This window comes from Botryllus schlosseri, chromosome 1 (assembly GCF_051294905.1).
Source record: "Botryllus schlosseri isolate E-star chromosome 1, Bs_hap1, whole genome shotgun sequence".
In the NCBI taxonomy this organism is placed as follows: Eukaryota; Metazoa; Chordata; class Ascidiacea; order Stolidobranchia; family Styelidae; genus Botryllus; species Botryllus schlosseri.
The window spans coordinates 37,434,233-37,458,944 of record NC_137236.1 but is presented as its reverse complement, the minus strand read 5'-3'; the positions used below and the strand labels follow the sequence as shown (position 1 = coordinate 37,458,944).

The window sequence follows — 24,712 nt, the reverse complement described above, 5'->3', positions numbered from 1 at the left end:
CACCTACTTCATAAACTAGAGGTTAGTTGACCGTCCACAAACAAGATAGCTTGTACAAGTCAGGATATGACACACACACGCCGACAACTTCCATTCAACAGCAGCTGTGAGCAATAACAGCTCTTCTTCAAGGCACCAAGGTGGTAATCAAGTCACAATTCAATCTCACTTTTATAGTCTTTACTGGAGTCATTTTCAATTCACCACCGAGTCTGCAAGCACAGGGTCGTGTCAGAGTCACGGTGCAGACTGCTCAGTTACCAGTTAAAGTCTTGTTAAGCCCACTTTCTATAACTCTGTTTGGTAATATCAAACCGTGGGCGCATTTATAATCTACTAATTTTCCTCACTTTTAGCAGTTTCTGGTCGCATTTTCAAGTACTACTACCGATAGACGAAGTCCCAACAGTGTGGTTACTTTACTAGTCTTCAAAATGACAGTGAAATGTCAGTCTTGGCCGTTTGAGTCTCGAGTCATACGACTGGGTTCGATTCATGCGCAGTGACTCGAGTCCAAGTTGAGTCAATACACAGATTGACTGAGTTGAGTCATTTCAGTATTTTGATAAAATGACTTGAGTCAAGTCAAGTCATCAGAACATTGTGACTCGAGTCGAGTCATTACAACCCTGTGAGGTACACATCATGATGGATTCTCTAATAGTTGCTGAAGAATACCCCTGACGAGTGTCAACCAAATTTATTCGGGTATATCTATATATCAGTATATTATTCGATGGCGTCTTTTCATTGCGTTGCTTCGAAGATATCAATGAAACTGATCAACAATAACAAATCACAGCCTCACCACACAGGGAACGAGATATATTGAGCATGAAGACAGACAACCAAAAATACTCAATTCGTATCACCGATCAACACTCTCAAGTTTGTTTTTCACAAAAAAATCCAACAACACGCGTCGCAAGCCCATCGTAGTTTCACGATCTACGTTTCCGCACGATGGAAACAGAGAGGGTCCCCCCCTTTTTCTTGGTGTCGACCATTTCTGGCGATCATTTTCAGCGTAAGAAAGAACTGAATTGCGCCAACGATTAATCGCAGGAAACTTGTTGGGATCAACGTGCGTTTCACCTATCGCAGTGACGACATCCTGGTCACGTTTAGTAGGAGACGAACCGGTTATAAAGACATTTTGTACGCCTGGGCACGTGTCGCTAATCGTAGACGCAGACAAACTGCTAAATATCTCACTGCCAGACTCGGTAGCGTTGCGATAATCGGTCAAAACATGAAAGTTGTCGACAGACATTTGTTCCGATAGGTTTTTCGGAGCAAAATCGAATCTTGAGTCAATTTTGAACTTTGAGTCATTTTCGGCTTTCGAGTCATATCTTAATTTCGAGTCTTTTTCAACTTTTCCAATCTGATTCATGACATCGCCAGAACCAGTGTTTTGTGACTCTGCAATGTCCGAGCGGCCATTACATGACGTACCCTGAAGCGCGGATACAGAAACTGGCATATCAGCCGTAGATACCGCTGTAAATTGGTTTTTCTGCCTGTTATCAAAACCAAAGTTCATTCGTGATGTATTGTTTGTATTTCCACTCATCGAGACATTATTTGTAAGAATTCTCTCAAAGCGTTTCGGAGTGCTTGGCATCTCCCCAAGCAAATCATGTGCCGCGCGTGGGGTGCAATCCTCTTCCGAGTTTTTATCGCACGATAAACCCATGCACTCGAAAGAATCTGTCAATTTCTCCATTTCCAGATCGACGCTTGGCTGAATATTTGATTTCAGATGATCCTCCAGCTTCTGCATTCCTTCGGTTGTCGAAAAATCCGCGAAATCATCCAAGAAATCCCAAAATTCGAGCCAACGTATGGCCCGCTGCGATGCTAATTCCCGACCGATCTGTTCGTCACCTTTTTCAAAATCCTTACGACGCAGGAATCTGTACTTATCCCCAAAACGCTTCTGTTTTGAGGGGGTGGCCCAAATATTCCGAAACTCATAAGCGTCCTCTTTTGGCATGGGGCCTGCGATTGCTTTTACCGATAAATTAGAATTCAACGGACAAAACCCTTCTGTTCGAAGATCTTTCAATGAATTGATCGGTTCACCAACCACTGCTCTTTCTGAGTTGTCATGGCAACGAAGCAAGGGAACATAATATCGCGGACAAAGCATTCGTTTGATTTCATCTTTACACCCTTTCACATCACTCGATGCGCGACTACACGCAATATCAGATGCCGTTTGACCGAATTTGTTAACGCTGCATAACGAGCAAATATCATACGCTATTAATTCGCGAACTACATCTTTGAATCCTGCTTTGGAGGCGAAATGCAGCGGAGTTTCGAACACTATTTTGTCGGGAGTGTTCAAGTAAGAGTCGACAATATGCTCTGTGCGATAATTTGACACAATTTCATCGTCAAGATTAGAAAATAGCAACGATTGGAAGTGCGGATTATTCAACAGCGTTAATATTTCTTTACAAATTTCCGATTGATTACTTTTCGCGGCGATGTGGAGTGCGTTATAGCGTGCGTTCGGCTTCAGACTGACCGGACCGTCCGCTGAACTGATTAGATATTTCGGGTTAGACCAAACCAACTCGCGCATACCCGATAAATCGCCCGATTCTATACGTCGCACTAGATTATTCAAGTCCTGTTGTTTTAATTGAGGGTAATCCTTAGTAACGTTTTCTGACTTCGAACTTAACATTAACGATAGAGAACTTTTTGCTTCCAATACATGGTTACCGCACAGCGAGAATTCCTCGGCCTGTTTCAACGTTTGAAATTCCTTAAATCTCGCGGATTTATGCTTCTTTAATGTCGACAGTGCCGTCGATTTATTTTCAAACACAATCGGATCGTCAAAATCGTGAGCGTCATCAGACTTCGGTATGTGCACACCATAGAAGACTTTGTCAGGCTCTGATGATATCAAAGTCTTACTACGATCAGTGTCAACCTTGCTATTCTGTTGAATTATGTTCCTTGAATCATTGTCTTGTTGAAATATCACAGTGTTTGTAGATCTGTCTACTGTATCACGTTTGGGAATCACAGCTTGCTTTGTTTCAGTCTCAACTTGTGTGTTATTGGTAGTTTCAGGCTTTGTAGGACGTACTCCATCTTCAACCGGTCGGCTTGTGGACGCAAGCTTCCTGAAGAGGCGTTTCTTGTAGATTGCTCTCGTAGTCGGAGTGATCGGGCCGATCTTTTCGCCATTTTTTGCGAGTTCTTTGCGTAAATCGTCATCGGTGAGGTTCTGGATATATTGCGGTATAGGTATGTCACTCATGACGATGATACTTAGTACGCATGCTAAAACAGAGATCATAATACACATGATTATTTAATACAAAAAGGAGTCTTTCTTATCTTCTTAACCTGGGTTGTTGGCAGAGCCAGTCTCATAGGTTCTCCGGTCTACCTGCACAAACTATACCGGATTGATAAAACGCGCAACTATAGAACTAGAACTATATACTTATATATTTTAAATCACAATTACATTCTATAGCTGTAGCTCCCAAACTTTTTTGGCTTGTGGCAGACTAGAAAAGTTAGAAAACTCTCACAGCACAATTGGGCCGAGAAAAGATGAACGAAGAAAAGATGAAACATGAACATAAGATGCAGGCCTACAATAGGAGGTTGAATTGTTCACAGCCGGCATTTTGTAGTGCACATCCCTAGATTTTCAAAGGATTTTTCGATATGGCTAACAAAATCACTTGCGTTGCAACCGCGTAACAAACATAATCAACAACAACAACCTACATTTTGTCATTAATTCCATGCAGTGTCTCTCGTTCAAACGGCTTTTAACTTCACTCAAAAAAGAAAAGTGTCCACCTAGCCATGAAGATGCAAATTTCAACACCTACACTTATTGTTTTCGCACTGATTTTTTATGCAATAGGATTTGCTAGAAGACAGATAAAAATCACCCGATTTCTTTTGAAGAAATAGCTTTGAATTTTCATAGATTAATTATACAGCCGACTCTTCTGCGCAAAGACTGCTTGATTTATTAAGATACCTGATTTCACTGTCAATTGTGCTTATTTATCAGCTGTTAAAAAAGTTAAAACGCCCGTAAGTTGCGCACTAGTTTTCAGGCCTTTTTCAAAACTCGAAAAACATTTGCGGCACACCCGGGAATCTGGGTCGGCACACAGATTGGCCTGATTGGAATCTCCGTCCTTTTTTTGAAATAAATCCTGCGTGATGGAAGCTTTTTTCGCGTGACAGAGTCAACTTTGCGGCGTGACAAGCAAGGTTACTTACTTCAAATGACTGTGTTAAGCCAGTGACAGGAGATCAGATACTAATGGTTAGCAACTGGTAAGGTGCAAGTACTTTACCAACAGACAGTAATCAACAGATCCTGGCCTAAGGTTTAGGTCAAAACATTATATACCACATACTAACTGGAATATAGCATTTGGGGTGACTGAGACATTGACTTTTTTTCAATTTTTTTTTTTTTTTAATGAAATCAACGACCCGTGACGGCGTGACCGCGTGCAACTGGCGACCAAGTCGGCGTGATCCTGCGTGCCTTGGACACCGATTCCATACTGGCAGATTGGGAATCACTGTTCTATAGTATTCTATATATAGTAATGTATTATATGTAATGTGATATATTTATTTTTGCGATGAGGCAAAAAATCAGGGTTCGCAGAAGGCTTGCAGATTAACCTGTATGGAATCGGTGTCCTGTACTCACACAATTCTTTATTTTAATTTTATATCTAATTACTTCAACTTGGAGAATCATTGCTGCTCACCTATTATATTAGGCAAAACGTACCGAAATTCCCGTAGGGCATATTATACAGTAGTAATGGTTCGTCAGGTGAGTAAACAAAAAAGTTTGATTAGCATTAGCATATGGCAAGCCGTCAAGTGAGCACCTGCCATCGATTCTAAACGGGGCTACGAGGCATTCGGTATAGGGGTCAATACGTAGTGTATGATATTTTCGTTATGTTCGTAGCAATGCTAATCCCCATCCATGATGAGGATGATTTTAAGGTAGTTCAAGTGACTGTGAGCTGATCAGATATATTGAAAATAGCTTTCGATTCATTAAACCTGGGCCAAGCACTTTTATCTGGGATGTTTAGTCAAAAAATAAACTGCCAAGTCATGAAATTGAGGGTATATTTGAATTTAACAAACCCCTCTCTCTTTGAATAACTTGCCCAATGCCAGGGTGCCAAAACTGTCTCTCTTCGAGTGTCTCTGTTGAAAGTGAATATACTCTTGATGTCAACATGGTAAATTAGTTCGATCAGCATTTGGTCATTCCGTGTGCATTAATTGCATACTTTACAGCAGTTACATACTGTTTACTGACACACAACGAATTTGTTGCAGCGCTAGCATTCAAGTCCTAAATCAGTTTGAATTGTAAAACAACTGCTCCAGAGTTGCCCTGTGGACATGACTTTCTGCGACCTAGTAGTCAGTATTCAATGAAGAGCTATCGCATCACGCCAAGACCTCTCATTTTCATAGTAAATGGGTTTCCTTAGACTCTGCCTTTTCAATCACAGTAGACTCCGTCAACATTATAAAATCTTACTAATCTAATACTCAATTTTGCGCCGTGAAATTGACCTGACAAACATGATGTTGAAAAAACCCAGATTTCAAGTACAAAAACCTAGAAACCCAGATGATGCTTGAAAAATCCAGATCTGGCTGGAAAAACCCAGGAGTGGCATGTCTGCCGCAGAGATGCCACTGGGTTATTTCGGAAAAACCCAGATATGGAGGCCAAATAAACCCAGATCCTATATTCCACTCAAAATTAGGTAAAATAGCTGCGATGAGAAACTGGGACCTGATAGTCATCGTACGATCATACAGTCTTAGGAGTCTTTATTATTGAATTTGTAACAGTTCATATTAAACATTTTGCTCAGTTAAAACGGCAAATCCCACAAAAATATGTTGTTTTCCTATCGACGCATTACTATGAAACAACTGGTGCGCCGCTTCAATAGTTAATAGTGTATTAATTATATCATTGCGCTCAGAAAGTTCGTAAGAATGCCATCCATTTCCTATTTCTGAGGGCGATTTTCGTATATTTTCAGTGACCCAGATTGAAAGTAACTTTCAATTGATTAATCCGGGGAAAATCACTTTTATCTGGGATAATGACACAGACGCATGTTTAGTCGAAAAATAACTGCCAAGTCATGAAATTCAGAGTGTATTCTAATGTGCTGATAAGTGATAACCAACGCAGCCACTGAATAACTTGCCGGGACTGGTGTGTCCTTGTTGGAACTAAATAGAATGAGATAACAATCATCACCTGGTCTACCTAACCCATGTGCATACCATAAATAAAACTACACGTTATTTATCACTAAACTACGAATTTGTTGGAGTGATACTGGCATTGAAGTCCTAAATCGTTTCAAATTGTAAGACAGTGTTTCGAATGAGTTGCATACCGTAACGAACATGACTCTTTTCGGCCTGTAAGTTACTGTTCAATGAAGCTCTGTCACATCACGCCGAGGCCTCTCATTTTAGTATTGAATCAGTCTCTCAAGACTATATGTCGTTACAATAACAGCAAAATTCATCGACAATGAGGAACTGCAGTACGTGCAGTTTACGATATTACGATCTTACTAATCTAATTAATTTTCGGGCGTAAAACTGACCTGACGAACATCAAGTTGAAAAAACTCAGATTTCAAGGATAAAAACCCAGAAACCCAGGTGATGCTAAAAAAAACAGATCTGGGTGGAAAAACCCAGTGGTGGCACGTCTGGTCTGCCGCAGATGCGAAATTAGAAAACGCGCCGAAATGTCCACAACATAACAACATTGCTCTCCCTGATTGATTGGAATAGGTCTTGCCAGATTTTTCAGGAGGGTCTGTATCAGAGAAAAACAGTTTCAGGATCATCCAGTTAGCTGCATCAATGGAGTACAAAAGCGTCGAATCCACTGGCGTAGCCAGGGAGGGGCGAAAGGGGCGATCGCCCCTTCCCAATTTTTTGGAAAATTTTCGAAAAATCATTTAATATTACAGTATTTTTGGGCAGATGAATGTAACCTAAAAATTTTATTCGCGCTTCGCGCGATTTATTGTTCCTACGTGTCTTGATTTTATTATCAGTATCCCGAAAAATAAATTCTTCCGCATATACCCATAGTTGAATTTTGTTGCATTCGAAATTATAAGAATGCAACAGTACCAGTAGATACACTATCTATAGAGTCGAGTAGCTCGAGGTCGTTGAGTTGATTGAGTTTAGAGGAGTTTCAGTTTAGTATGTGGGTTGGGGAATGTTAGTTCCGGCAATTTCCGTTCCGGGACACACGAAGACATATAGAGTAGGGTACACGCGACTCCGCTAAGTGCGTTCCCAATTGATTGACGGCCATAAAACCGACGCATGTATTCCGAAGCCTTCGATATAGATTTTCGGTTGCTTAAATGGCTGGCGAGTGATGATCCTATCCCTGCAATCAGACCCCTTCGACATAAATGCGTTTGACACAGGAAAATATCGCCACCTCCCCTTAAAAAGGGCTAATTTGAAATCGCACTAGTCTGATCAAAGGAGTTTGTTTTTCTTGATTCGATTTGGTATATGTATCAGCGATTCCAATCTTTCAAGTAGCGTCGATCTTTACAAGAGCTTACGATGAGATAACCTAGCTTCAACAAAGTAATTACCAAGAATGGACACCACTTGCTCGTATACACGCACCAATATTATCGATCAAATTCTTTTATTTATTCAAAAATATTTACGGTCGGCGCGACTATAGGCCCGAAACTCACACTGACCGTTCAGCAATCCGGGCTCGTCCGTGAAACGATCGCCTAATACAAGCTATAGTTGGCAACTCGAAGCTTCCATAGGGTATGCGTGTGCGTGTGACTAAGGGTCGTATGTATACAAGGGTAGTGATGAAAATAGGCAATGGAACGGTGTACGGTTCTGCGAGGTGTTCCCACGGGGGAGCTCCCCTAAACTCATTAACAATTTGCCCCCTCCCCCCACAATTTTTTTCTGGTTACGTGGGTATAAGATCCTGCGCGTGAGCGATCTTTTGAATGGGGACAGCATTCACCGCAAGTCCTAAAGTAACGGGAAGATATGACAATTAACTGTCACGCCCGGTGTCCACCATCTAGAAATTCATAAATAGCTTGCCGTGTTGTATGAACATATATAGTTCAATATGTATAATTAAGTGCCCCCTGAATGTTCGATGACACCACATATATCAGCCCTACCGGTGAATCTGATAATTAAAACGTATTTGCAATATGCAAGTAACAATACAAGGAACCAATTTCATTCATATCCCTGAAAAATTTTCTCGCGAAAGTGTCGATGCCCAAGATTTCCACTATCATTATATTATCACATCAATTTATGTCTGTGAGTGGAATATATGCTTGACGATCGCCCCAGGTGCCGTGTTAATCATCCAATAAGGGCCCAAGACCATATCGTTATTGTTACCTATTTTTTATACTTATCTTTAAGGGGGCTATTCATTTACGTCATCGAATTTTTCGCCCCTCCCAAATATTTTTTCTGGCTTCGCCCTTGGTCGAATCCCGCGTCAAGAATAAACAGGTCGAACAGTGGTTAGTTTGAAGTTGGAACAACAACAAAAGTAGCAGGCAACAATAAAAAGATGTAACGAACGAATTTAAAATTCAAAACAAAATATAAGCAGGATATGAATAAATCTACAGAGCTGTCGGTTCAAATGAAGTATCGGTTTATTAATAATTTCCGCAGATCTACACACCGCAGGAGTGTTATAAATAGGCCTTTTGCAGGACTTCGATCACGTGACTAGATACGCATAGCAACCACAAATTGGTTAGCAAGCTACTTTCTCGCGCACCTGCTTCAGTGCTAAATATCGCATAGTGTACTGTTGATTTCTGGTTGTAAACGTTTCGGAAATTTATTGTAGAAGTCATCAGAGATTCACCTATGCTAGATGTCAATCCTGTACAAAGCATTTAGAATGATATCGTCAGAATTACGCAGAAATCCATCGGTAACGTAGTCGTATTACGGTACTCAACTCTGATCATATGTACTTAAATTTATGCATTTGAAGTAAAGCGATTGGTTTATATTCTGGTAAGAGTATTTGTTAGTTCAAGCAGTACTATTTGTCTGTTGTAGAGCCTGATTTTGGATGGAAGATATGACTGAAGCAGCCGGGACCCGCAAGGATCAGGATATACTGTCTGCTGGTTTGGGTGCTGGCGTGCTGCTATAAAACAAATGTCGCTGAACACATCGGAAGTATCTTTTGGGAGAACCTGCCATCAAGACTAAGCAAAGCAGTGCACTTTATTGTTGCCTTATACAATGCCGATTTTATTAGCACTACTTCACAACTGCGATTGAAGTGGATTTGGCAAATCACACGCGATTTTGATAAATAGTTGATGTCACATATGTGCGCTGTTTAGCGAACTAAGGGAAGTAACTATCAAATAACTCTTAGAGCAGCTCAAACGCAGTGACAAGATCGGTCATCCTATACCCAGAGGTGGTCAACGTGGTCATTGTTAGGAACCGAGTAGAAGTAATGCCTTAATATATACTCCAGTACAAGTAGCACTAATTACTTCCAGGACATGTCCAAAGTACTTCAAGTGGAAGTAGAAATGAATTTCTGAAAAGTAGTCAAGAAATTCGTTACATGAAGTAGATTTGGTTGAGGATCACTTAGTTTAAGAAATTGATGCCATGTGACAACTGTAAACATTGCATGTTGCATCTTCTTGATCAACGCAAAAGGGTGATGACACCACAAATAGGTGCAATTTTCAAATATTAATTTAGTTACCGTGGTACTTTGGCTATTTTGCCCAGATTTTATGACGACCTCCTGCTGGAAGGGGATGCAATCATGCGCCAAAGTTACTTTCTAGTTGACAAAATCCCAAACCTGACAAAAAAGTACTACCTTAAAAGTGTCAAGTAGAAGTGGAAGTAGCCTAAACTCATAATGACGCTAGTACTCAGGTAAAATAGTACTTCGTTGCTGACCCCCTCTGTGTATTGGTTCACCAACTCCGAAACATCCTCTAAAGACGACTAACATTGTTTCTTTTGCATTGACTCCGTAATATTCTGAACTTATGATATTCTTTGATCCATTGAATTTACAAATAAACTTGCAAAGAAGTGCAATTTATTAATTTTTGTGCATTCGATACCCAGAGCATAAGAAATAGTTGAAGAAAAATGCATGTTAACCTTATCAAGTTCAATAACTGCCGAGACTCTTATGCCTATGTATTTTCCTCTACCTCCATACCCAGCAAACACAGTACAGACCAAAGATGTAGAAAAGCCGAGCCGATATAGTAGATATTAGATCTCGGCAGGTCGTAGAAAGGGGGATTTTGTGTCGACTCAATTCAACGTCTTTTCCATGTCCTTCAATAATGTAAATATTATGCAGATGCTACAGCCTTTAAACATGGTGAGTAGAATGTAGATCCTACGTTAGAAGAAGAAGATCCTGATATAATAACCTGTTTTCTACCACTATGGGCTTAACCTGATCACGGCTGCGTACACACACCACATTATTTACTACATATTAATCACATTTGTGATAATTTAATTTCAAACGAATTGGCAATAATGCCGTTGTAAAAAATAAAACGAACAAACGAACGAATGTCTTTAGAAAGAAAGTGAAAACAGTCCTTATCATCAGGTTTCATCTTCTGATGAGCCAGTTAAATAACCAGCATGCGGCCTTTTTTCTCAACACCCTGCAGAAATAAAATGAAAATGATGATTAATAGCTAAGACATTCGTACTGCGAAAATGGCAGAGGTAGCGACTAACGAATGACTCCTACATTTTTTTCGCCCATACTTACTAAAATGGATTCGATTCTGAACTATTTCCACTCAAGTTTTCAAGTTTTATTATTATATTTTTAAATATTATATGACTAGAGAACTGACTTCAATCGTCACTTCTACTTGATTATCAAGATCAACGATGACTACTTCAGCACTCTTTGAAAACAGCCACTAACACAAAAAGAATTCTTGACTAAAATTTCTTCACATTCTGTCCAAAATGATCAATTCAACAATCCAAATGAATCAGTTATTTGGCAGCTAGTTGGAGAGATATATACTCAAGTCTAGAAAGTGGAATGATACTCTGCCTGGAAAGCTGAAGACCTAACAATATTGTGTACAGAGAACAAAACATTTGAATGGCGGCACTGGTATAGACATTAATAAATTATTAGAATTGACAGCAAGATAACCAGCAAGACATTAAAATGAGAATTAGTGCAGTTTCTTAGGCTGTAGTGATACTCAGCCAGTAATTGACCTAGCAGAGAGCAAAACGTTGTAAATAAAGCGAGCGAAACCTCCGACAAATGATACGATAAAACATTAGAATCGACAGTCTTACTAGAAGCAGAATAACAATCATGAGGGGTTAGAGAACAGAAGCCCGGGAAGTGACCATCAGAAATTACTGCATACTGGCCGAACAAATCCATGACCACTAACAAATGGTCTTTCAATAGTCAATATTGATACTAAATGACACCACCCCTATTTCATAGCAACATTAAGCAAATACAGCGCTGGAGTCAACCTTATATAAGCCCTAACCAAACGCCCATTAGTTTTCCCACCTACTACTTCGCGGATGGAAATACGCATTAAAGCGAACGGACGCGACTTGTCACACTCTTGCTATTTCTGCTCCTTTTTTCTCTTCGTTCCTCTTCTCTGTCGCTTCCGCTTGAGGAGAGAAACAGTCGGCCGCGTTTACGGATCGTGAATTCCCGGTGGGTGATTCTTCCTCGAATGGTCAGCACCTTGAAAATTGAGAACAATGTGGTTGCAAAATGCATGACAATTTGAAAGTTACATCATTCTAATTATTCCAGTTATGGCCGTGAATCGTTACAAGTGCGGTAACCATAAGAATTATTACTATACTTCAACTACAAATACAATACATTGTATAAAATGATTACCAATTCTTTTACGTTGATCGAGTCCCAAATAGATGAAATATGTCAAAGAATTTGCTAAATTTTTGTATAATTTGACAGATTCCGAAATCTTCTCAAAGTGCACCTTTCAAAAATTTGATATCAAGACTCCCAACATTTTACAATTCGAAGTTGGATGGCTTTACCAATACAAGCAAACAGTTTGTATCGCAATTGACAATTATGTAGAAAACGCTGCGAGACATATGAGTAGGCCTACCCTAAAACGTTTCTCTCACATGGACATTAGGGCTCTTAAAATATGACTTTTTTTCTCAAATCGTTCTGGCTACTTGATAATAATGTTAGGTTACCTAATTTAAGCCTAAACACAAAATTTGGTTCAATTCCAGCCAGTAACCGCTTTGCTACAGGAGAAGAAAGTTTCTATTTATTATATAAAAATAAATAGGTAATAAAAATTTGAAAATTTTCTGTTCACCCCATGAAAGTGTTAGGCTGTCTATAGAAACGATGCTCACCAAATTTGGTTCAATTCCAACCAGTGGAAGCGGAGATATTGCCGTCGAAAAATTTGGATTTGAATAAAATAGTATTTACGGTGACCGATTCTTTGTTTACTTATTAAAGTTGTGCTCACCGTAAGTACTATTTTATTAAAATCCAAATTTTTCGACAGCAATAACTCCGCTTCAACTGGTTGGAATTGAACCAAATTTGGTGAGCATCGTTTCTATAGACAGCCTAACACTTTCATGGGGTTAACAGAAAATCTTCAAATTTTTTATTATTCATTTTTATATAATCAATAGGAACTTTCTTCTCTTGTAGCAAAGCGGATACTGGCTGGATTTGAACCATATTTTGTTTGTAGGCTTAAATTAGGCAACCTAACAATTTTATCAAGTAGCCAGTACGATTTGAGAAAAAAAGTCATTTTTGAAGAGCCCTACTGTTCATGACCGTCCACGTTTAGAGTTGCATCTCAAAGATGCTAAAATAAGCCTAAATATAATCCAAGCAATACGATCGTCCACTTTGACTGACTGAATTTCTAAAAACACCTTGATAGCTTCCACATCTTACGTTTATATATACTGTCTGCTATCGGCACAACAAAGTAGGCCCATTTAAAAATACCAAAACAGATTCAACATACCACATCTCTTGCAAAGGCTTTTGCTTTCATTCAATTTTCCATCAAACTTCTTTAAATCCTCCTTTGTGGTGAGTTGCTTTGGAATTCTTCTAGGATCAATTCCGATATTGTTTTATCATATACAATCTATGGCGGAATAAAAGTTTCGGATAAGTTCTAAAACGAACACAATTTTCCACACAAAAGTCAATTGCCACACGAAATGCCAAATGCTACGGTCTCATTTTACAAGGTATGGCGAGGAAACGTAGTGGTACGTTCCATTATAGCTAAACACCAATGAATTGCGGGTTCGAGCGTGACACGTCGACTACATAATTCCTACCGAAGTGTTGGCCGTTTATCTAGGCTCCTCCTCGCCATCTGATTCGCATAGCCATGTCTTAAAAAGCCTAGGAGTGGGCCGTGCTGTAAGTGGGCAGATGGTTGCCGATGCACCAGGCACTTGGTGAATTCGGCCGCACAAACTCGGCACTTGGTGAATTCGGCCCTCGGGAAATTTTGAAATGAAGTGTATTTACAGCTATTAATATGATTTATCAAACTAATAATAGTATTATCAAGTGATTCGTCAATCTTGTAAGGAGGTCAGGGCATCCGTAGATCGCGCAGTCACGGCGTGATTAGATCACGGATTGCGTAGCCACGGGAAATAACACAGCGCTCATATACCGACCACGCCCGGTCTGCTTGGAATCGATGGCGTGAGTCACGGGCCTGTGTCGTGTAAGTTTTGAGAAGATGGATCTTGGCGTTGTATGTGAGATCAAAACTGTGGAACATCAAGCGGCGCTTCTTCGTTTATCGATCACGACAAGCCAGTGTTCCTCATCAACAAATGTTTCGCATGATCACGTCAAAATAAATTATTTTTTGCCTTTGGAGAGACGATTCCACTCTGGGATTAGGGTGTCTCGATAACACGGTTGAAGGATCCCAAGATTACGAGATCTACCACGAGCCACGACACGTTTAAATTTCCTTTTTGATACTGTTCATTCATACTAAATGCATTTCTAATGCGAAGGTGTTCTAGTGCCAATTCCTCCAAGGGCCGAGTTCACCAAGTGAAGAGCGTCGCGTTATTTCCCGCAATTACGCAATCTGTGATCTAATCACGCCGTGACTGTGTGATCTACGCATGCCCTGACCGCCGTACAACATTGACAACCACTCAAAGTGCCAAGTTCACCGGCAAACATTCCAGTAACCAATCATGGTGACCGGTACCGCTACGAGATCTACCACGGCCGAATTCACCAAGTGCCTAGTTTGTGCGGCCGAATTCACCAAGTGCCGAGTTCACTGGTAATCGGGCAGATACGGAATAATAATAATAAGAACCGGCCTGGTGTAAAATGACCAGTGTAGTCGAACCACCACCATGAACACCACAAACAAACAAATAAACATCTAACAAGGAAAAGAAATTACCTTTGCAGCCTTTGACAAACACAGTTACCATTGAAACCAGCAATTAAGGTCTTATTCGAAAGCAGAATAACAACTGTTTTAGTGGACATATCAAATCAAATGTTGGAAAGTTCATGTAAAATAGCCCAAAATATTATCTTACTGTGACCATATTCCATCAATATGGTCTGGCTAGCCAAATTCTCTGGCCAACATAATCAAGCTGCGTTTGGTTTCAACGATTAATAATCTTGTCACTGGATTCGAGGTATAATTGCACTCAAATATCAAATTTTGCTCCATTAATCAACATCAAGTTGAAAATTTCCATTCTTGCACCAACTTTTATAAAATCATGAATCAGTGTTCTACAGGAATGTATCTATATGACTTATATACCTAGAAAATTCAAGCATAAATATTATGATATACCGTAGGTATAGGTACCGGTAATTCAGATGTTTGAAGCGAATTATAGTGGTCTAATTTCACTAAATTAGAGCGAAATGCCCGCAATATAATTGTAATCTAATTCGGAAAAACGGTTTAGCTCTAATTCTAACCTGGAAAAGCTGAAACTTTTCTATAGTTGTCTACACCTGTTTTGCAGAAAGTCAAACAGCTCTAGGCGTCATATACTACAGGCAATTCGAAATACCCCATAAGCTATATGCTACTGCATATATACCTTTAACCCGCTACCTCAGTCAGTCACAATTCCTATATATTTACGGCATTTACCATACAGAAAGAGCGAACTATGCCTGGCTGCGACCTGTTGCGCTTCAAATCTTTGTATGGCGCGATGACGTAAAATTTGAATCGCCGAAATATTCTAGAAGTCACGCATCGATAATCATATTCCTAAACGTACAACATATCACTTATTTAGTTATTCTCTGAATAAAACTATTAACCATACTCGTTGAACATGCGAGATTACCGAAAGAGCGAATATATATATAATGAAGATCATATATATCAGAGGAAAACAAAGCTATTCGACCTTAGAGCAACAACACGAATATACAACACCGGTGACATCCTCACGCAATAAAACGAAGGGAGAACATTGTTTTCTAATGGATAGAACGAAGCTACCGCATGAGATCGAACAAAACCGGATAGAATTCATCGTGATTGAATGTACCGACAAAGTCATCCTTTCTACGTATTTTAGTCGTACCCGCGAGAGATAGAAAATTTGCATTATTAGGTTAACTACCGGATATAACGAAGCCTAATGCATGAGATGGAACAACACCGAGTATGAATTTATTCTGATTGAATATAACCACAAGACCATCCTACTACGTATTTTAGACATTCCCTCGACACTTAGAAAATCAGAACCTAATCGAGATGATCCCGGATGATCCTTTTACGGTTTTGTGTTTGCTGGGTAGCCACTTGTCTAGACATATTCATAGCATCCACGGAAGAGCACTTGTCTTGCTGTACACTAATGAAATATCATTTTCAAAGCAGACATCAACATCGGGGAATAAGTTCAGGACAGTTAGTCAGTGGTCAGATCATCTGCTGACATTTTCTGTTGGCATGAAACCACGCTGCCTTCTACCGCATGACCGAATTTTATGTGGTGATAATAATTGGCTCCAGGCTGAATTCTTGACGAGGGCATCATCAATTTCTTAGTTGCCTATGTTCGGCTCTCTTGGGATAATCCATCAAATCATTAATTCGTATACATGTGGTATAGCCATGTCTTGAAACTCAAGATATTTGTACTGTGCCACAGAGTGAAGTAATCCAATCCAGGCAATCAATCAAGTAATTCAGGTCTCGGGACAGTTTGTTGTAACCTCAATTGGAGCTGATGATCATTTTTCTTCCGGTAGTGGCACTTGGCAGCATGACAGAATGATCAATAACTTGTAATATAGGTGTAGAGGTCTAAATATTTTGAATTGTTTAACTGAGAAGCCATACAATAGCATAGGATGTTTAATATATATATGGTATGTAGCACATTACATGAATTCATAACACATCAACGTACTGGCACTGGCAGTCATTGTCTCTAGGCTTAAAAATATATAGCAGTATCCTATATATACTGCAATCGATATCAATCATTAAAATGCTGCAATGATTACCAACTACCACTACAATACAACTATAGTATAGTATACTATCCACACCTAACTTAATGCTGCAATAAATATCACGCAGTCAATGTCCTGCAATGTCGAATTTTGTGTCATAAAATCATAGTTGACTACCAAATAACGGCTACAATGTCGATCATTTTGACGCAAAGAGTTTACATAGTTCATGAATCAAAGACATCCAACATATTTGAATCCTTGCGCATTTCCACGACACTTGCGTTTTATATAAAACGTTTACAGCCCGAAAACGATAATATACTGTATCCAAAATACTGCTACGTTAACGACGGATTTCTGCGTAATTCTGACGATATCATTCTATGTGCTTTGTACAGGATTGACGTCTAGCACAGGTAAATCTCTGATGACTTCTATAACAAATTTCCGAAACGTTTACAACCATAAATCAACAGTACACTATGCGATATTTAGCACTGAAGCAGGTGCGCGAGAAAGTAGCTTGCTAACCAATTTGTGGTTGCTATGCGTATCTAGTCACGTGATCGAAGTCCTGCAAAAGGCCTATTGTAAATGACTAAAAATGTTGCAAATGACCAGGGATTCACGTTTATAATTACCAATGATTTGAAAAATAACCAAAGATTTCTGTGATCTCCGTAACATTTGCCAAGTCGTTTCGACACCTTCCTGTCTTGACATTGTTTCGCAATATTGCGGTGTGGATGAAATTATTAACAATAAACTCAACTCATCTCAATAGCATCGTGTTTTCTTCTCATAATACGCGGTTACCGGCGTTAGTTTCAAGCGAGTGCCAGAGTGATTTAATTCCGAATCAAGTATCAGCATCCAGATGAAGTGGGAGATGATTTTTTAGAGTACATAGTGATTATACTAACGACAGTGTTTTCCGTTGTGGAAGCCTTGAAACCACGATTGGTCGCATCCAAGGTTCCCTCTAAGCTGCGCACGTGCGCAAATGCGCAGTGCTGACACGGTCTCTGTACACAGAAGATCTAAGATGCGCACAAAAAATGACCTTTTTTAGTCGTTACGCACTTTTGTCCAAGAGTCTGCGCAGTGATTTGGTGAATGTACGCCGACTCGTCGAAAATTAGAGGGAACATCGGTGGTATCACAGCATACGAAACATGTCCGCGTCGTCCAACTACCATATGGTAGACAAAAAAGATCATCGATCCATCCAATATGCCGGACCTTGCAGAACAGTATCTCGCCGGCTATATACGACAGTCATCGAGCATGTCCAGTCCACATTCAAGTCGAAATACAATAGAGGTCGTCAAAGTAGTCAAGAAAGCCACTCAAGTAGAAGTAGAAGTAGCGACGGAAAAATGCACTCAAGTACGAGTAGAAGTAGCCTATTTCTTACAAAAGCAACCTAAAACTACTAGAAGTAGAAGTAGAATTGACTGACTTTAAATCTAGTCAATTAGGTAAGTAGTTGTAAAAACGATCGTAATTCGTTCGCATTGGTTGTCAAAAGCTGCAAATTGAGTTATACGAAAGGTGCAGAGCTTGATTCATATTGATGCATACCATTAGAGAGAGAGAGAGGAGGGGCTAGTCGTTTTCGCCTGACCATCGAGATGCTTTTGACGACGGAGGTTCGATACGACCGTAAGGTCATCTAGTCAGCACCCCCGCTTTTTGTTTCTCCACGATGCTATATCGGTGGATGCTGAGCGCATAGCAGGATAGTCACGGATACCAGTTTTCGAGTCTTTGGTGTGACTGTTTGAGTGACTTTTATTCAAGTATGTACATTAAATAGCAATAATTTCATAAAAGAAAATATTTCCCCGTTATCGGGTCATCTCGTCTCAGCTGTTGCTGAAGTCGGATTTGTAGTCGAGGTCGTAGTAGAAGCCGTCGTTAGCTGGCGCTCGTAGTCGTTCGGTTATTTTCATCGCAGAAGTTGATGTCGATTTGCAGTCGCGGACGTAGTAGGATCCACCGGTAGTTGGCGCTCGTTTGCGTGTATTTTTCATATTAAGTTCTTGTATTCGTTTGATGTATGGTTTGGTTCCATACTATTACCGAGAATGAACATTACAGAGAACGGACATTGCCGAGAATGGCCTATGTCAAGAAGCTAACTTGATGTAACGGGACGTTTTCGAGAAATTGATACCTGAGAAATGTGGCAACGCCGTGATGCACACAAACGGCCTGTTCATATGCATAACATGCCTGCATTGCATATATTGCATTCTCGGTAATGTCCATTCTTGGTGGTGTCCGTTCACGGTAATGTCCATTCTCGGTATTGCCCATTCTCGGTAATGTCCATTCTCGGTAATGTCTTTCTAGGTAATAGCATCCTCGGTATTGACCGGACACCGTATGGTTTGGGTTGTGTGTTGGGTATTCGGTGCGGAGTGGTGGTGGGGTTGAGGGGCAGGGATAGATGGGTTGGGGAAGGGTTTAGGCCGTTTAGGGGATGGGGTAAAGGGGATGGCATGGGAGGTTAGGGGGTTGGGATAGGTTGCGGGTGGATTGACTGGGTTTTGTGGGTCGACAAATACGATACGATTCCATTTATCGCGTGGTATCAGAGCGTTTAGTGGGCTCGCTTAAATTTTTTGGTATATTTTACTTCTTATATCGTTGATGCGCTGGTCAATACTTTGATCGTATTCATTTTGGATGTCGAGTACATTTCTCCATTCCCAAACAAGGGTTTTCACGTTCATAAAAGCTTTTATTATGGTGGGAGCTTGCGGTCCGTCGTATACGTTGCGCATGATCTCGTCGGGTGTAGCGTCAATAGCCGTTTTGGGGTCCTGTATTACAAGAGAGAACAGTTTTTTTGTAAGTTGCACATTATGTGAAGGTATGGCGCAGAGTATCGTCGGCGTGTTGGCAGAATTCGCGTTTGTTTTTCAAGTAGGCGTCTTTTCTTCGTACCCAACCCGCGTTGGTTTTTCTGGAGCCGGTAAAACTCTCAGCATTAATGCAATACGAGATCTCACGTTGCGTGTTGTCAATGTGATCTTTGATATTGGGTTGGTATAGCCCAGGATGGGTCAACCTTTTCGGCCAAAGGGCCTCATGCAAGAGACGAACTATTGCGAGGGCCAATAGCCGCGCGAAGGTCAATAATATAGCTGTATATCGCTGGGTTCAGTTTTTAAGGACTTGACAATTCGGCGCCTGGACATATCGATATCGAAAGCTTTGGCCAACATGCGTCAATCATTTTATGCATAGGTTTCATCGTCGACGGTCTTTCTGCAAGCGCAAATGCAAGGTCGCATGTTGTACAACGCTTTCTCTCGTAATTGTGAGTATAGATATAGCATACTCAATCTGGTATATTAGGTGTTCTTTCATTTTCAGGAGGGGTAACAACATTCAAAGCAAGAAATCGAGTGACAACATATTGCGGGAAGCATGAAGAAAATTTACTTTCGATAAACCTGACGCAGAATATTCTGTTTTATTGTAATAAACGAAGATCTACCAGAAATGTGACTGGCCCATGGATCTGCCGATGCGTCGGAACTGATGATCTAGTCACATCCCAAGCGTTGCGGCGAGACTAATCATATTTTTTGTTGTACTTGCTAGTTTGTAAAGGGACCTCCGTCTGTAGTTGATCACACACGATTCAACAATGCTGCAGAGATTTTATTATATGTCCGTCCGCCGAAGCGGCCAAAAGCAAAAAAGGAAGTGAAAGCACGGTGCGACGATACTACAGCTGACATAAGGGGCAGTATAGAGCACGGCTGCTACAAGTTCACAATCGGGCCAATTCATTTTTGATAATATTACTAATTTCGAAAATAACCTCGTGGTTCAGTCAAAAGCTTCTCGTGGGCTTTGGCCGGCTTTGTTCTTGTACATCTTGTGATTGGCTTCTGATTACGTCGAAGATTTCCTTTTCCTTCCTCCATTCCTCCGTCAGGGTTGTGAGGGTAGATGTTGTTGTACAAATTGCAATTTATATCTCTCACTTTCGTTGTCAGATTGTATGTCGCGTGCCAGATAACAATCGGGCTCCCAAGTTGTAGCCTTTTTGCTCTCTTTGCGTGCGTTGTAGCTTCAATATCTGGCCTGTCAATCCCTCCTTCTGGCTTGGGTCTGAATAGTTGCATTCTGTTTTTTTGCTCGAGTTTCGAAGGACTCCACAGTAGGCCGACGACGAGGCGTTCAAGTTGCTTGATCTTGTCGTCTGAAATCTACTTGTTGGCAATTATGTATACGCAGAGGTGGTCAGTAACGAAGTACTTCTACTTTTTCGAAGTACTCAAGTAGTTCTCCTCTACTTCTGGTACTTACTCAAGTAGATCTGATTTTCGCTACTTCTACTTCTACTTCGCAATATTTTGTGATCTACTTACTTACTTTTCGCTATTTTCAGTTTGTCAAGTAGAAGTAGTTTAATCCTCCAATCAGGAAGATAGCCTGAGGAATTTCGGGGCTGTTTTCAAGGAGTATCAACATTTAATTTTCATAAAAGTTGAGTAAAGCCCAGAATTTTCGTCGCGCTTCGCGCTCAGTGGATACGGAGTAACCAGTATGATTTCACGAAAGTATCGGTGAATATAATTTAGGTAGCGGGTTGGCCTGCTTACGCTCACATCGCATTGTCGCCCTTCGCCCATATGAAATATTTCATCACATTATGGATCATCATAACGTTTGAAACTGATGTTTTGCAATCCAGCATTTACTTATCATATCGTAATCTAGCAGTCCATGGCGTGTCCTAATCCGGAAAAGTGGACTCCGACTTTTTTTCTTTAGTTTTAGAGCTGTTTTAGCATGCCACCTTTGAAACTTTCTGGACTAATGACATCAAATACATTATCCGCTTTTAGAAGTAGTATTTATAATTCACTTTCAATTCCCAGTATCATATACTTTGAGTTCTTATTAATATCAGTTCTTTTGTCTGGATAACATACATGTTGAAGTATAAAAGCAAATGTAGTATTGCCTTTAATTTCCGGAAATAAAGCTACAGAATGTGGCATTTTTACGATCCACCTTATTTCTATTCACGTTTACTAGTAGCGCAAAGTGTTTTCACCGCATCCTTTACAACTTCTCAATATTGCTCTTCGACTAAACTACGGGCTTTATAATATGGGTAGTGCGCCAAACCATGTTATTTTCTAAAACGTGCTGTTCGATTAAATAGGGGATTAGTATCGCATTTCCATATCAATATTATCATTTTCATCCCATGATGCGGACGAGTGCTTATGCTGTCGAAAATTGAATACCTCCTGGTATGCATCAATATGAATGAAGCTCGGCACCTTTCGCATAGCTCAATTTGCACCTGTTGACAATTCCTTCCAACGAATTACGATCGTTTTCACAACTACTTACTTACTTGAGTAGATTTAAAGTCAGTCAATGCTACTTCAACTTCAAGTAGTTTTAGGTTGCTTATGGAAGAAGTACTTCTACTCGTACTTGAGTAAATTTTTTCGTCGCTACTTCTACTTCTACTCGAGTAACTTTCTTGACTACTTTGACCACCTCTGTGTATACGTTATTTTACTAATTATGTATGCTTTAACGGCCGTTATTTTACCCATCCAAGAACGCCGTTTTGATTTAATATGCCTTACGCTTTTCTCGACTCCTTGCCACAGTCTGTCGAAGTTCATATGCAGTTCGTTTTCACCGCGGTGTAAGCCCAGTATCTTGATTACTGGCTTTAGCATATGTGCGTGCGTAGTCTTTTGTATAGTCTGTTTCGCGATTTTTCGTTCAGCGGTAGGACTTCCGTCTTGGATGTGTTGATCTCTCGATCTTTGATATTCGTCAAGGACTGTGGTAATAGAGTCTTAGATACAGTGTGACGTCATCTGCAAATTGGTCTGGTTTATGCTCCATTCCGTCTGACCCGGCCAGGGATAGAATCCACGACCTACCGATCAAGAAGCTGGACGCATCACCGTTATACTATCTCGCTCGGTGTAAGAAGTATCCAATTTTCGACCGTATAAGCGTTCGTCCGCATGATTTGATGAAGATCATAGCATTGATATGGAAATGCGACACTAATCATTTGTTTACTCGAACTACGCATTTTAGAAAATATCATGGTATGGCGCCCTCCCCCATATTATAAGGCCCTTGTTCAGTTCATGCTGCCACTAGAATAATTATTCTCGCCGTCATGAAAATTTACTATCAAGTTGCTGCAATATTGATAAATTAGGTGTAAAATTAAAAATTTCTCAAAAAGCTATATCTTATACCCAAAAAAGCCATATATGGCTCGCGAGCCATAGGTTCCCGACCACTGCACTAGAAGTAGAGGGAAACTACTTGAGTACTTCAAAAAGCAGAAGTCATGAAGTAATCGGTGTCGATAAAAATCGCTGTATCTTGCATATGTTCAGATTGTTTGCGAAACGCCGGTTTAACCCGTGAGAGCGACGAATCATTCAATGATCGTGGGTTTCATTGAGCCTCCAATGTTCTCTCACAAATTAATTGATCACAAACGAAGTGATCGAAGCTTACAGCTTAGCTTGTCGTAAAGTAGTAGTAAAGTAATTTGATAGCAAAATATCTTTTTCTGTTCTCTGTTCTTACCTTAACCAAACCTCTTGTTTTGTTGAAATTTAATTCGAATATGGTTTATATACTCCTCAACCATCATATCATATCAATATGTAAATGGATTGTGTATTGCATCTCGTCAATTCTCTATTTTGGCTGGTAACTATTAACTGAGGCTATGAAATTACTTACGCAGTTTAACAGCTCTACGTATGTGTGAGCGATAGGGCGCCTTCTTGAGTGTATATTGAACTCTATATTCGTTCATCGGTTCATAATCACCGACGCCTCGATCTGTATTTCAGACAGCTAGAAAAATGCAATGACGTAATCTTGCCTCATACTCCGAAAGGCAACTTGACTTTAATTGTGACTTTACCCGTGACTTGACTCGTGACTTGACTCATGACTTGACTCGTGACTTGACTTGACTTGACTTGACTTGACTCGATTTGACTCGAGTCACCTCAAAAATTCAAGTGACTTGACTTGACTCAAGTCAAAAATGTGCAATGACTCGTAACTCGAAGGTAGTGACTTGATCCCTACATGTACCATATACGTCCTCTTTCAAGGGGATTTGTCCGCTTTTTGACATTTTTGAAAGTGTCCTCGGAGGACACCCAAATGTCGTGATTTTTCTGCATTTGTCCTCTTTTTTAAAATTTTTTGTTTAATGTATGCTAAAATTCAACTGATAGATATAGGAAATCAGTATTCAAGTCCGGCAGGTCCTTCTGAATGTTGAGCCAGAAACATAACTTATTTTGGTCAACCGACTACAAAATCGCAATAAATTCGCAAATATTCCAGATTTTACTCCGGTATTGTAACTCTGGAAATTTGTAAAAGTGTTCTCCTTTCAGATTCCCAAATAAATTTCCAAAATTGCCTTATAATAGATGAAAAAAAAACATAAGCCTACTTAATCACCTCTTGTCGTTATATTAACACTGTTGTTCTATCTCGCCCAGACATTGATCCATTGATCCGTTGATCATTTGCTACCATCGTTTAATGGTATCCATCCTGGTGCCATCGTGTAACATAGCGCTCGAGGTATTCATTGTTCAGTGCACTTGTGTCAGTGGTAGGATCGGTCTGGTGTTAGTTTGGTTGTTACTAGAACAGGATTAGTTGAGTTATTTCAATATTAGAATAGAATTAGTAAGATTAATTTAATAATTTTCTCACTGTGTTGATATCTTGTTACAGTCAAAGCAAATCTTTAAATATATTAAGCTAAGAAACCCACAAGACACAATGCCATGTAAGATTCTATTTGATTAGTTTAGGACAGATGTTCCAACGTGGGCGATATCGCCCTCCAGTGGGCGATTTTGAGTAACAAGAGGGCGTGTGTCGAATGGGAATAAGCAGCAAAATATTACAATCCACCCTGTAACGCAAGTTGCGGCCTGCGGTGACTCGTACAATGCGATTACATCATCGTTACTGTCTCGA

General features: G+C 40.1%; 2 protein-coding genes across 4 annotated transcripts in view; both read right to left on the bottom strand.

The window, feature by feature from the left end:
• Positions 1–24,712, bottom strand: part of LOC145436202 (uncharacterized) — a 236,855-nt gene that overhangs the window by 42,937 nt on the left and 169,206 nt on the right. The window lies entirely within an intron of this gene.
• On the bottom strand, positions 686–3,386 carry LOC145448893 (ankyrin repeat and LEM domain-containing protein 2-like). Its single transcript, XM_080327342.1, has one exon. It carries the CDS (start codon positions 3,332–3,334, stop codon positions 869–871), a length of 2,466 nt encoding a protein of 821 aa, XP_080183468.1. The 5' UTR covers positions 3,335–3,386; the 3' UTR covers positions 686–868.

What these genes read in the sequence shown, in the direction of transcription:
- LOC145448893 (XM_080327342.1), bottom strand. Translation starts at nt 3,334, where the DNA reads ATGTGTATTATGATCTCTGTTTTAGCATGCGTACTAAGTATCATCGTC.